The 15,189-nt window shown below is 43.0% G+C and overlaps 1 protein-coding gene across 1 annotated transcript; it reads left to right on the forward strand.

Annotated features, from left to right (window-relative positions):
• Window positions 1–444: 444 nt before the first annotated feature.
• rdh12l (retinol dehydrogenase 12, like) lies at window positions 445–4,625 on the forward strand. The gene is made up of 7 exons (XM_088402210.1): window positions 445–605; window positions 857–972; window positions 1,740–1,895; window positions 1,987–2,091; window positions 2,980–3,189; window positions 4,096–4,288; window positions 4,382–4,625. The coding sequence occupies exons 1-7, from the start codon at window positions 592–594 to the stop codon at window positions 4,482–4,484; spliced, it is 897 nt and encodes a 298-aa protein (XP_088258336.1). The 5' UTR covers window positions 445–591; the 3' UTR covers window positions 4,485–4,625.
• The last annotated feature ends 10,564 nt before the right edge of the window (window positions 4,626–15,189 follow it).

Below are 15,189 nucleotides of genomic sequence, written 5' to 3' on the forward strand. Positions count from 1 at the left end.
ATGGAATCTCAAAAGTTAAGCGACTCCCAAGCGTTACCTTAGAAAATTAGATTCGGCACGAGTTGAATTTTATATCGAACGCACACTTAGCAAAGGTGGACCATGTGATCCAGGATAGCCAATCGCGTTCATCCAGAGGCGTTAAACCCTCAATCAATTGGCCAATATAAGAGTCACTCAATCTCAGCGCGTTCCCCATATGATTTTATTCCTTGGCTAAACTTTAAAATAATCTTCGGAATTTAAGTACTGCGTAGATTACAAACGTTTTGCTGCTCGCAGAAAGACTCAAATCTTTCGATAGTTCATCAAGCAGTTTCTACGGTAAATGATTCGGCACGGCGTCGATATCAAATGGAACGCTTTCTTAGCCTAGGCGGAACCTTGTGATCAATTCTAACCAATCAGATTTGAGTAAGGGCGTTAACCTTATTGCTAATTGGCACAAACGTGAGTCGGTCAATTTTAAGAACGCCAAGCTCTGCGTCGCGGGTTTTGCCATTTAAAGTTGAGGAGGGCGTTTTTTTAGGTTTCATCGTGACTTTTTGCGAATTTAGTAGTTTGTTTTCCTGCCGGCTTCAATAGAGGAGCATGCAATCGATAAGGTAAGATCTTAAACAAGTTAATGACGACTCAAGTGTAGAACTTCGACATCGTTTGTTGTTTCGAGCGATTAACAAGTTACAAAGTCATTTAATCGTTGAAATGTTAGGATTTTAGCGGTAAGATGGCACTGTGAGCTTTATGTGACTTTTGTCCGAGTTTGAGCAGCATTGTCCGCTTCCTGATCAGGTGACGCCACAGACGCTTTGCCGGTTGAGTCACTTGCTCGACTGATTGCTCAATTTTGTGGCAGGAACCTGTTCCGCGCTCCCTGGGCCAGTGACGTCAAGCTGGATGGCAAAACCGTGCTCATCACCGGAGCCAACACCGGTATCGGGAAAGAGGCGGCGGCTGACCTGGCCACCAGGGGTCAGTGTGCGCAAAACAATCACAACGATCCCTTTTTTTTTTTTTAAGTTATGCAACGACTGGTATTCATTCGTTCGTTTGTTTTTAAACGAGTGAATGTTTGTATATTGCAATATCTATAGCTAATATCTGCAATATTATTTTTCTTTTCAAATCAGCCCGGAAAAATGTTTTGTTTGGCTTTGATGAGAATAATAGAGAAAAATTGGCGATTGTTTGTTAAATGTATTCATGTTTATCTCATATCACATTCATTGCTCCATGTTTATTGGAAGAAAACCGTGTTTTAATATTTTTTTATAACGAGATTAAACAATACAATCTTTCAAGGCTAAAACAATCGAGATTTACGATACGTTAAATGTATTTATAGAAATTGTTATACCCCTGGCATATTTTATTTTTTCTACCTGTTTACTCTTTTGGATTCATTGTCTCTTTTTTTTTTTATATATTCTACTATTGTTTGCATACAGCGCTGTTGATACATTTTAGTTGTTTCTGTATTGGAATTCTTGCAATTAAAAAAAAAGTTCTTCCCGAAGTGTTGACACTAGAGGGCGCGCATGGGTAATTGGTCCACTTGTTTTCCGATTACCTCATCAAACATTATAAATCTGACATTTTAAGTTTTTAAATTTAACTGGGAATAAATAATTGTTTTTTTTTGTCTTTCAATACTATGCTATTTTTCTACAGCATTTGTGTGTGGTTATTCAAAGTAATATCACTCCTTATTTGCCTTTAAGCTCAATGTTTGTTTGTAGGGGCCAAGGTGATCATGGCGTGCAGGGACATGGAGAAAGCTCAGGTGGCCCTCAAAGAGGTTAAAGACCGCTCCCTCAATGAGAACGTTGTGTGCATGAAACTTGACTTGGCCGACACCAAGTCCATCCGAGAATTTGCGCAGGCTATCAATGAAGGTAGGGTGTCCCTCAGGGGTGGACTCCGGCTCCCCTTTAATTCTTTTTGCCGCTGCCAAATATTTCGGTCATGTTTTTTTTAATTTCTTAGGAGAGACCAAACTGAACATCCTGATCAACAACGCCGGCGTGATGGTGTGTCCTTATGGCAAAACGGCCGACGGCTTTGAGATGCAGATTGGCGTCAATCACATGGGTAAACTAGAGGAAGTGATTTTCCTTGAATTTGTTCAGCCAATGAGAAAATGATGGGGGATTCATTGACATCTAGAACGTGACTGTCAAAATGATTTTATTCAGTCAAACTCTTATGTTTTCGCAATTCTTAAAATTGTGGGAGTTAATGGAATGTTAAAAAATCGGTTCAAGTTGTTTTGTGCAACAACTGCATGGCTGTTAGCGTTATTAGAATCCTGCTCGTGTCATCAAGTTGTTCAACTGCATGAGGTGATTACAGCCAAGGTAAACACGGCATTTATGACTTGATTCCAACGCCCGCTTTTATGACAACTTTTTGGCGTTATGTCACACTTGTCTATTTACGATATTGCATTTGATTACTGTTGTTTATCATTAGCGTGATAAGGTGCATGGGTCACTATGGTTCATGAAAAGACATCTTCTGTCAGATCCGAACCCAAAATTAAAGTATAATACTTTTGAAACCCTACTTTAAAACTCACCCAAGTTTTAGTCCTTTCTTGGGGCTTGAAACCATAATTGATTTGAAATCCAAACGAAGTCTGTAATCCTGTTTGTGATCCAAATTTATCTTTAATGTTGCTTCGAATGTTACCAGTCTTATAATGCTCAAACTTAATGTGAAATCCTGATACCCAAGCTTGAATCCCTGAGCCCTTACTGGAAATGCTACTTTGAAACTCTAAACCAGGCTCCTAGGCCTAACTTAAAACCTTACCCGCCCTTTTAACCCCAAGTTTCACAGTCTTGAAAAATCTGTAGCTTATTCTTGAAATGCTAATTTTGAAACGCTACACTTATTTGAAACCACAACAATGGCTTGAAACCAAACTCCTTGTTGGAAACCATGAGAGGGTCCTTCTGTTTGTTTTTTTGCTCCCAGGTCATTTCCTGCTGACGTACCTGCTGTTGGATCTCTTAAAGCGTTCGGCTCCCGCCCGCGTGGTGACGGTGTCCTCCATGGCTCATGCTTGGGGCTCCATCAACTTGGACGACATCAACAGCGAGCGCGCGTACGACAAGAACAAGGCGTACGCGCAGAGCAAGCTGGCCAACGTGCTCTTCACGCGCTCCCTCGCCAAACGCCTGCAAGGTCAGGACACATTTTTATTTGAATGCTTTTATGCTTGAAAATTTAAGCCAGATTTGCAACTTTTTTGTTACCACTTATTTGAAACTAAAATGTGGCTTGGTACCCTAATTGCTAACTTTTGGTTTGAAACATTAATCTTTAGTGCAACTGTAACATTAAAACCCTAACCCTGGCTTGAAACCATCTTCTGTACGGTGTCCAGAGTTGAGTTCTCATGCTGGTATTGATATGAAAAAAAAACGGGGTCTTAAACATCCCTTCCTGTAATTGTAATTTGCAAAGCCAACACAGGATTGATACCTAAATTTCAAACCTTTGAAACCAAAACCCAGGCTTGGAATCCTACCACAGGAATTTTAAAACGTGAACCTGAAATTTCAACCTCGATTTGGAATTTTCAGTCAATGCTGTAAATTGGAACAGTAAACATAGACTTTAACCCTAATTTAAGGGGTTAGGGTTAGGGGTGTTGGATACCACTTTTTGGCAGACCAATACCAGTACTCAACTATTCAGTAGTTATCGATACCAACACTGAGTACCAACCATGAGAAATCATAAATAGTTGATGAAAAAAAATCATACAAAAGGGAAATGATCATGTAATGATAAAACAAAAAGAGAAAAAACCATGTCACGTCTTTGTTTATTTTTCTACTTTGCCATCCTTAACTCTTAAGAAAATCAAAACAAAGCCCTTGTGCGGTCTGTTGGACTCAAGTTTCTGTCCTAGTTTCCTTTCATGTCTGTGAGCTCTAGCGCCGAAGGTTTACAAACCTTAAGGGAAAAACGTCACTGGCCAATTTGAACATCTGGTTTAACGAACGCGAGAGTCGCATCTGTTCTGGAAGACGAGGAAAGACGGAGGCGACACGTTTGTTTGACGGCAATTTTTCTGCGCCGCAGGCACGGGCGTGACGGCGTACTCTCTGCACCCGGGCGTGGTCCAGACGGACTTATGGCGCCACCTGAACGGGCCTCAGCGCTTTGTGATGAAGCTGGTCAGCCCTTTCACCAAGACGTCGGCGCAGGGCGCGCGAACCACCATCTACTGCGCCGTGGAGCCCGCGCTGGACCAGGAGAGCGGCGGCTATTACAGGTAGGCGCACCACCCGGCGGACGGGCAGGAAGCATTCTGCCGTCGCGCCCTCACGGTACCTTCTCACGGTACCTTCTCGTTTCTCTCCCGCAGCGATTGCGCCGCCGCCAACTGCTCGGCGGCGGGCAAGGACGACGAGCTGGCGCAGAAGTTATGGGAGCTCAGCTGCCGCATGCTAAACATCACGTGGGACTGACTTCCCCGAGAATCCCGACACTTCTTGTTGTTCCAGCTTTGTTTCTGCACTGTCTTTCATTGTTTGGCCTTGTCATTTTGTATCGGCTCTTTGCTTCTACTGTATGGATTGAATAAATGGAATGAACATCCTTTCGCAAAACGTCGCCTTGACCATGCGACTGTCAGCTCTGGTAGAGCAAGCTCTCCAAAAGTCCAGAGAAATTAATTCACAAAACAAAAACACGGAGGAAGTCCCGGCTAGAGATTACATCATCTCACTGCTAAACAAAACTTTCGGCGTTGATGTTAATGAACTGAATGATGACACGCCACTGTCGTCTCTCGGCACGGACTCCATGCAGGCCATGACACAGCAAAACCTCATCTACCAAGATCGAGGTGTGAACGTGCCACTGGTCAAAATTTTGGATCCCAAAGCCTCACTTTCTACTGTGGTGGCCATCCTGAATGAAGGCCACAGGGACCAAACTAATGACCCAAACATTCTTCCAACAACAACAAATGCGCAAAACATACGTAACACATACCTGTGCTTTCACTTGTAAGTCAAGGTACCATTGTCAAAGAACTGAAGTAGTCATTCATGAGCCTACATCTGATTTTGTTGGGATTATTTAATCTTTATCGCTTTATAAGGACTATTAAAAAAGTAAAAAAGTTAAATATACTTTATTAAATTATGGCAACAGTGATATAACAGCACACCCTCCTTAATGATTGTTCAAATGAAAAAAAAAAAGGTTTTTACTGATATTTTTCTCAAACTAAAAAACTGGCGTAAATATTTTACTAATGCAAAAAATGAGCTACACATCACTGGTTCACAAACAACAACATTAGTATTTAAAGTCAGTCTATGTGCCTTTTGATGTTGACCACATATAGTAGACAAGTTCATACTTGGAAAAGGGAGCACTTGGAAATTTGTGGTAGTAAAATGTTGGACCAAGATGGGGTGATAATAAATGTCCACACTCAGTGTATGAGTTTACATGTCTTGGACTACAATGAACACGAGACTTAAATAGACTAATAAAAAAAGACCTGTGACTCACCTGAGTGTCTGTGTTGAATTAAAGCAACAGTGGTGTGAATTTTGTCACAGTAAGTCCTGACTTATCATAAGACATAGAACAATAATGCTTGCGCAGTAATGCATAAGAATTGTCTTAATTCCTTCATACTAAAACAACCAAATTGCAGTTCACAACTTAGTGTAGACGGTAAAATCATTTACATGTCTTTTATTACCATTAAATAAAGGGAGGAAAATAAACTTATGATTGCAATCATTGATATAACGCTGTCATAACTATAATAAAGGCTGATAGCTGCGGTCACGAGCAGATTAAATAACTGTTCACTCAGTCTTCATAGCTTTATGTTAAACATTTATCAATTCCAATGCCACATTTATTTGTTGTAATGTTTAAACACAGACGGGTTGACAAAAGTTTGCTTAACCTTTTTTTTTTTTACTTCACTCAGATCTTTGCTGCAATACTGAAACATCACACTGAAAGTTCATGATGGTGATGTAAATATTTTGGATAAAATCCAGTTCGAACTGGATTTCACACACTTGCATGCGTCTGGACAGCGTCGCGATACAACCGCCACTGTTGCAGACGACGAATTTAACCATCGCCAAACCCAAACCGGTAAAGCCTCCAGTTACGATATAAGTGGAGTCTTTGTAAAAGACGTGTCTCATTCTGCTCAGCAGCACAATGTCTGACAACTGGCAGTTAGGGTGCTCCTTGATCGTATAGTATAGTATAGTATAGTATAGTATAGTATAGTATAGTATAGTATAGTATAGTATAGTATAGTATAGTATAGTATAGTATAAAATTGTAAGAGTTTTTTTGTCACAAAAACTGTCCATGGCTTTTTTTTCACAAAAAAACAAACAAAAACAAAAAAACACCATGTAGTTAGGCTTTAACATTTTTTTTTTCAAAAAAGTGCCTTTTTTGGCACAAAAATCATGTATAGTAAGGCTTTTTTATACAAAAATTGACCATGTATAGCAAGGTTTTTTTATTGCACAAAAAGACCATGGCTTACATTGTTTGAAAACAACCATGTTTAGTAAGGTTTTTTTTTTTCAAAACAAAAAAGACAATGTATAGTAAAGCAATTGTTTCACAAAAAAAACAACCACGTCAAGTACGTTAGTTATTTTTGCAAGAAAAACTTGCAAGGGAGCCTGAGGCATGTGATCCATCTATACTGTAGTTGGAACACATCTTTTGGACCCTCTTCTTGACACGTTTGCTCCCAAAAACGTTTTATATGTGTTTTTTTTAGGAGTCCAGAAATACAATAGGCTGGTAACAAATGAATTAAAAATCGTGGCCACCACACCGGTCTGCCATGAATCAAACTGAATGAAATGATTCTCTTTTCAAATCGTTCCATCTTTGAATCAAGCCGAAAAGTCGGACGAGCCTTGGTAAGGGAATATTCAAAGAGGTGACAGTGGCGATCTTTGATAAGCTTCAATGACTGCAGCTCATTGTTGGATAACATATTGATTTACTTTGATGAAAGCGCTTCTAATCAGTTGTGAGGCGTGCTCCTTGGTCGCCATGGCAACATCTATACAATCCATCATTAATGTTTGATGAGGAGCAGCCTATAAAGAGATGGGTGCCCTCTCGCTGAGGTTTACCTTTGGATGTGTGAGAATGGCAGAAGAAGACGCTTGAGGAAGAAGAAGGACTTGATTCGGTTGGTGCTGGTCACTTGCGCTCAGCCGGGATGGAGCGGGCTGAAGACGCCGTCGCCGTGGTGGGCATTGGCTGCAACTTCCCCGGCGGTAACGCTTTTTTTTTCACCTTGAAAAACACCCTAGAGAGTTTTGACTAAGAAAGACTACGGGTCAGGAAAAAACACTGGATCGTTTATCATTTATACATTTTAACGACTTTTCATTTTCTATAAAGTCTCAGAATAACAACATTGTGTTCCCTTGTTTAATGCTGCGGTTGCGTTATAAAAACATATCTGCAATTAGTAAACGAGTTTTTTTTTTTGGAACATTTTAAAAGTGTTTTATCTTTTTAAAATAATCAGCTCCAAAAAATGAAGATGAAAAAATATACATACATAAATGCTTATACTGTCAATTATAAACTATGAATTAGTACATGAATATGTATCTAATTTTTTTTTTAGTAAATTTAAATTAGTTTGATCATTAAATGTATACATGTTGATGATAAGACTTAATTTTTTTTAAACTTATAACATAAATTTATTTAATCGTTTTTTGTGAATTCCCTGTCACAAGAATACTTTTTTTTGCTTTTATATGTGATTCAATACAGTGTGTATTATTGCATTTGAATTTTTTTACAAGCAAAACTGACCTTTAAAATTGTAATACATTTTTAAAAAATCGCTTTAATAACTCATTTACTACCAGCCAGTAAAATTGTATTTTTGATGCAGATAGCTGTCAATATCAATGATGAGAAAACGTATTCACTGCCAGGCATCTATAGCCATAAGGGACACTGAATTTGTTATTTTAAGGTTAGCACACGTAAAGCTAATATGCAATGAGAGATTATAAGACAATTAATATAAAAAAATCTAGAAAAGTCATTCTATGCTTTGCACTTAGGAGAGGGTTTGGAAAACTTCTGGAAGGTGCTAGTGAGTGGCCAGAATTGTTCAGTGCCAATTCCTAAAGAGCGGTTTGACTTATCCGCCTGGTATGACCCTGATGACAACAAGGCGGGCAAGTCCCGCACAGCCAAAGCCGCCTTCATTGACGGGTAGAACATCTTGATACTAATTTTATTTTCAACCAACCTTTGTTGCACCAAGGTTCTAAGGCAAAATGACCCAAAAATGTTTGCAGTTTCAACCAATTTGATCACAAGTTCTTTGGAATCAGCGACAGTGAGGTAGAGCAAATGGACCCTCAGCAGAAACAGCTGGTTCAGTGCGTCTACAGAGCTCTGGAAAATGCAGGCATTCCTATGGAAAAGGCCAGCGGGACAAGAACTGGAGTGTATTTTGGTAAAAATCACTTTCCTCATTTACCTGTTGGTATGACGATGAGGGATACATGATTTTTTTTCCCGGCAGGTCTCATGAACAGAGACTACGAAACAAACGCGGCGCACGTCCATCCCAGCGTCATCAACCATTGGACCGGGACAGGGTTGGCCATGAGTATTGCTGCCAACAGGGTGTCATATATATTCAACTTCACCGGGCCATCGTTGGCTATCGACTGCGCCTGTTCATCCTCCCTGGTGGCGCTCCATCTGGCGAGCCAAGCTATCAAACAAGGTGTCCCATTGCATGGCCCGTTCTGTCTGAGGTGAGCTTGAGAAACAAGGTGGTAATGTGTTGTCTCATCAGGGGATTGTGACATGGCCGTGTGCGGAGGCGTCAACTGCATTATTGAGCCAAGAGTTTTTGTGGCTCTCAGCAAGGCCAAGATGATTTCCCCGGACGGGACCAGCAAGCCTTTTTCAAACAAGGCCGACGGCTATGGCAGAGGCGAAGGATGTGGTGTGGTTCTCCTAAAACCACTGAACAAGGTGATGCTTATTTCCAGAGGTGGCAAAACGCAGTCACATGATGACTGGACAACTTGCTTTTGCAACAGGGACTTGATGTGAAAGTCTTGACTTGAAACACAGATTGGTTGTATTGTCGCTGTACCTTGACAGGCCTTACAAGACCAGGATCACGTCTGGGGCATCATCAGCAAGACCGCCGTCAACCAAGATGGACACTCCGTGTCGCCGATGACCAAGCCCTCCATGACTCAACAGGAAGAGCTTCTACGAATGATCTACTCGGAGCGCGAGCTGGCCAACGTCCAGTACATCGAGGCTCACGGCACCGGAACGCCAGTCGGTGACCCAACGGAGGCGGCGAGCATCTCAAACATCATCGGCAAAGTTCGATCTTCCGGCGAACAGACACTGCGGATTGGCTCTGTCAAGAGCAACATCGGACACACGGAATCAGCCGCCGGAGTAGCTGGACTTATCAAGGTGCTCCTCATGATGAAGCACGGGACCATTGTTCCTTCAGTTTTCTTCTCCGAGAAGACGGCCAGTGTAGATTTCAAGGCACTAAACTTGCAAGTTCCTAAAGAGGTGGAAAAGTGGGAAGCAAGCGGTGGGCTGGTTGCAGGAATCAACAATTTTGGCTTTGGGGGCACAAACGCACATGCTATCGTCATCCAGCACAAGCAGACGCACAGAGTGATCAAGAGTGAGAGGAGGAAGAAAAAATATTTTGTCATGTCGGCAAATTCACCAAAGTCGCTCACTCTCACACTCGAAGACACATTCAAACGTCTGGGGGACGACATTGATCTTGATCATCTTTTGTACACGGCGGCATGCAGAAGGAGCCACCGAAAACATAAATACAGACGGGCTTCTGTGGTTTCATCCATAACTGACCTCAAAGAGAAGCTCCAGGATGCTGTGAACCAAAATAAAACAACTCTGTCACTCCAAGATCCAAAGTTGGTGTTTGTCTTCTGTGGTAATGGTGTCACGTACCACGGCATGGGCAAGCAGCTGCTCCAACACGAACCCGTCTTCAGAGAGAAAATTGAACAGATTTCCCAAATCTACCAACAGCTGAGCAGTCTCAACATCCTGAACACGCTTGAAAGGGAGAGCGAGCGCAGTGATTACAATAATCCGGACGTAGTCCAGCCTCTCCTCTTTGCTCTGCAAGTGGGAATCGTCACCTTACTTGGACATTGGGGTGTCAAAGCCGACGCCATGCTGGGCCACTCGGTTGGTGAGGTGGCGGCAGCTCACTGTTCAGGCCTCCTGTCTCTAAAAGATGCCCTCAAGGTCATCCACTTCCGCAGCGTTCTCCAGGGTGAAGTGGCTGGGGGAAAGATGCTGGTGATCAGTAACATGCCCGTACCCGAGGTTGCAGCTCTTCTGCCTCAATACTCTGGGAGAGTTTGTCTTGCAGCTTTTAACAGCCCACAGTCCTGCACCCTTTCAGGGGATGGCGACGCAATCCAGAGCCTTCAGACAAAGCTGAAAAGCACAGCTAACAGTGAGAATCTCTTCATACGGATCCTGGAGGTCCCTGCCGCGTACCACAGCCACATGATGGACCCAATCCTGCCAAAAATAAGCCAGGCGATTGGCTTCTTGGCTGGGAAGGAGCTTAGCGTGCAGTTATTCTCAACCGTGACTGGAGAGGAGGCACAGAGGGCGGATTTTTGCTCAGGTGATTATTGGGCTAGAAATGTGCGGGAGCCAGTCGCTTTTGAGCAGGCAATAAGATCAGCCAGTCAAGGGAAAAAAAGTGCAGTTTTTGTTGAAATCGGTCCAAGACGAGCCCTCCAAAGGAATATCATGGAAACTCTAGGAAATGACACAGCCGTCGTAGCCTCGCTGCACCCAGACAAAGACCATGAAACACTCTTGTCTGTCGTCTCAAAGCTCTTTGAGCTTGGTGTACACATAGACTGGAACACCTTCTATGCAGGCTATGAGGAGCCACCTCTGCCTTTCCCACGATACCAGTTTGATTCTTCAGATAGGGATGTCATCATCAAAGGGGCTCAGAAAAATACTGTGAGCAATCATCCAGTACTCTGTCCCACAGGCAATGAGAGCGACACATTCAGCTGCGATTTGATGTCTGATGCCATGTTTTACTTGAAAGAGCACAGACACAACCAGGTGCCCCTCATCCCCGGAGCCTTCTATGCCGAGTTGGGTCTGGCCGCATTTATGGCCTGCGCAAAACCAAAGGTCCCTCTCAACTCACTGCAGCTAAGTGTCAATTTTCACAGCCCTTTCGTCATAACTCCAAGCCCCCCTGAAATGAAGGTGCAGTTGGAGCAAAAAGAGAATGAAGCAAGTTTCACAGTTTTCTCCTCATCATCCACATATGCATCAGGCATGGTTATTCTAAAGAAAGAGAGACCGGTCGAGGAGCAGCGCATTGACCTGGGCAGCATCTACAAAAGATGCACATCTGTGGTGACTTATCAGGAATTTTACGGCTATCTTGCACAAGGAGGCTTTCAGTATGGCGAGGTCTTCACCAATAAGGCAAATGTACACTATGGGGAAGATCTGAAGGAGGCTTTTTCCATGATCACAGTTCCACAGGCATTACGATCTCAGTTGCACGACTACTGTCTTCATCCCGTCGTGCTGGACTTCCTCATGCAGCTTCTGCCAGTCACAGTGGAGCATATTTTTGCTGGCAGACCGGGATTTCCTGCCAAGATTGGAAGTTTGACTGTGTTGGAACCTTTACAAGATGAGATGGTGGTCTACTTGAGGGCAATCGATGTTGGTACAGACCATTTTGAGGTGTGTGGATGTTTTGCTGATCGACAAGGTCGGACTTTGGTTGAGGTTAAACATGTGTTGATCAAGTACCTTGGCAGTCGTTCACACGTGGTTGAGGAATACTTTTACCATAATGACTTTACTGTTATCCCCGAGGGGATCACAAATGATCCACCTCCAAAGGCCTTAATCTTCGCTGACAATATTGGGATCGCAAAAGCCCTTCAGCCTCACTTAGACCCCAACTCGTACTGCGTTTCATTCACACATGCAAAAGATATCTTAAGCCGTGGGTTTTCATATCTCCTGGAAAAACTCAGCATAAAAGACATCAAAGAGAACTTTAATGAGGTCTTGTTCTTGTGGGGCAAAGAAAATCTAAATTCATTCATGTCTGATGATGTCCTGCAGAATCTGGCAAGCTGCTGTGAAATGTTTCGCCAGGTCGTTGTCGAGCTCAAGCGAATCCACTTTCCTAACTCCATCCGGGCAGTAACCCACTGTTCATCTGATCTCACGGTTGATCACATCAATCCAGGCTTTGCAATTGTAGGCATGACAAGGGCCCTTGCTGCAGAAATAGCCGAACTCTCATTCCAGTTGGTTGACATGAGCGCCGTCTCTGCTAAGAACATCGCGGCTCTTTCTGAGGTCCTACGAGCTTATCCTTGCAGCAAGTACCCAGAATTGGTGGTCAGAGATGGGACAATTCTAAAACCTTCCATTACACGTACATCTCCTGAAGTCACTGAAAATTCTGAAGGCACTTTCGGATCCAGCACATCTGAACCTTGCATACTTCAGACTGCAGACGCATTTAAAATGAGTAGCTTGAGTGCGGCTCTGGTTCATTCTGACTTAGAGCAAATGAGTGATACGTCAGTTGAAATTCAGCCCACTAGGATCTGCGTCCACTCATCAGAGTACTTTCCTGTGAGTGCTTCACATTTGAAATTTGGCCAGACGCTGTACTGGAACAAATACTCCTCACAAAACCACAAGCTACTCATGCTTGACTTCAGTGGAATCATTACTAAGGTTGGAAAGGATGTCAGAAAATATAAGGTGGGAGATTTTGTGGCTTGTTGTTACCCTGTGGTAGCAGCCAGTAGGATCATAGTTCCACAGGATGTGTGTTACACAACCAAAAAACTCCCCTTCCTTCAAACAACACCTTGTGTCTCCTACTTTGTGCTGGCAAGGGAAATTCTGTGTCGGGTCTTGTCAAAACCCAAGAATCATCTCGGCATCATAACTCCTTTTCCTGATTCCGTTCTGGTAAAGGTTTTGACAATCGCCTCTCAAAAGTCAGGTTGGGATGTAATCGTTGGAACAAATGGCTCCTTTAAAGATGCCAATCAAATGGATACATTTATAGTCCTGCCCCCATACAAAGAAAGCTTGATTGCAGAGCTCTGTAACTTTCCTGGTGTTAAGAATGTTGTCATTGTTTGTGGATCTCAAACAAAGCAGGCTCTTTCCCCAGATGAACTCCAGAGCATAAAAGAGAGTGTCCATGTGCAAGTAACTGACATTCCGACCATTTTGCAAAAAGGATCGCTGGGGGCTCGAAGGCTACGTGTTTATCACTGGCTTAAGTCCTTCAACCTGAGCAAGAAGTTTTCCCTTGAAAATTTCACCTTTCAGTGTAGCCCTTCCGAGAAGATCCAAATCCTTGCCTCAGAGAACACAGAGTCCTACTTCCATGAAAAAAAACTGGCTATTGTTTCACTGGAAAAAGGTCAGACCACAACGACATCAAACATTCCTCTTCTGTCCTCAAAAAAGCAGCTTTTCCGAAAGAGATCAGTGTACATTGTAGCAGGTGGGCTGACCGGGCTGGGCTTTGAAACAGTTAAATTCATCTCACAAAAGGGTGGCGAGGCTGTCATCATCCTGTCCAGGAGCAAACCCTCAGCCGAAGTGCAGCAGGAGATCCAAAACATAGAAAAGCAGTGCGGGAACAGCGTAGTCAGCATGCAGTGTGATGTTGCTGACTCTGAACAGGTACACGGGGTCGTCAGCGACATCAAGCTGAAGTTCAAAGGTTATCCAATCAGAGGTGTTTTTCACAGTGCAGTCGTCTTGAATGATGCGCTGATCGAGTCCCTTGACAGATCCATCTATGAGAAAGTTCTCAAGCCAAAAGTAAACGGTGTGCTCAACTTGCACAACGCAACTCTGAACTGCCAACTCGATTACTTTGTTTGTTACTCCTCCATAACGGCCTTTCTGGGAAACGCGTCTCAAACAAATTATGCTGCAGCAAATACATTCCTGGACTTATTCTGCCACTACAGGCGCAAGCTCGGCCTGCAAGCGCAGTCCATCAACTGGGGAGCTCTGAACTTGGGCCTCCTCTTGAACAAAGAGCAGTTACATCGCTTCCTGGAAGCCAAAGGAATGATGGTGCTGATGGTGGCTGAGATCCATAAAAGTCTGGAGCAATGCTTGTTGCTCAACCGACCGCAACAAGCTATTTGCCGCTTCCACTTTCGGAACATCCGGTTTAACATCCTTTCGCAAAACGTCGCCTTGACCATGCGACTGTCAGCTCTGGTTGAGCAAGCTCTCCAAAAGTCCAGAGAAATTAATTCACAAAACAAAAACACGGAGGAAGTCTCGGCTAGAGATTACATCATCTCACTGCTAAACAAAACCGTCGGCGTGGATGTTAACGAAGTGAATGATGACACGCCGCTGTCGTCTCTCGGCACGGACTCCATGCAGGCCATGACGCTGCAAAACCTCATCTACCAAGATCGAGGCGTGAACGTGCCGCTAGTCAAACTTTTGGATCCCAATGCCACGCTATCCACTGTGGTGGCCATCCTGAATGAAGGGCACGGGGGTCAAACTGATGACCCAAACACTCTTTCAACTGATAATGCCATCATTGATTTGACCAAATTTTAAGCTAGATGACTGAAGATAATAAATACAGTGGTGCCTTGACTTACGTGTACACTTTGACCAAAAGCCAAAATCAGTTTTCTCCATTGAAATAAACTTGAGTGCCAGGAATATGTTCCAGACCAGCACTTACTTTCTCAGAAGTCAGAAAAAGTACATTCAGAAAAATACCTACCTCTCCAAAAAAAAAATTTAAATAAAAGAACGAAAGCATAAAGCACCACACATACCTGTACTTTCACTTATAAGTCAAGGTATCATTGTCAAAGAACATTACATCTGAATTTATTGGGATAATTCACAGTATTGTATTCTGACTGGTGTAGTTTTTGTAAAACATAGGAAGCAGCTCTTGGAGAAGACATTTGAACATTGTTTTGTGTTTATATGATTATCTCTGTCTCAAGGATATGTGATGATAACAAAGATGTCCTTGCATTTGTTTTGTTTTTAAAGCTGTTCATCAACCCC

The sequence above is a fragment of the Hippichthys cyanospilos genome, chromosome 19, assembly GCF_059441005.1.
Source record: "Hippichthys cyanospilos isolate Australia breed blue-spotted pipefish chromosome 19, RoL_Hcya_1.0, whole genome shotgun sequence".
NCBI lineage: Eukaryota > Metazoa > Chordata > Actinopteri > Syngnathiformes > Syngnathidae > Hippichthys > Hippichthys cyanospilos.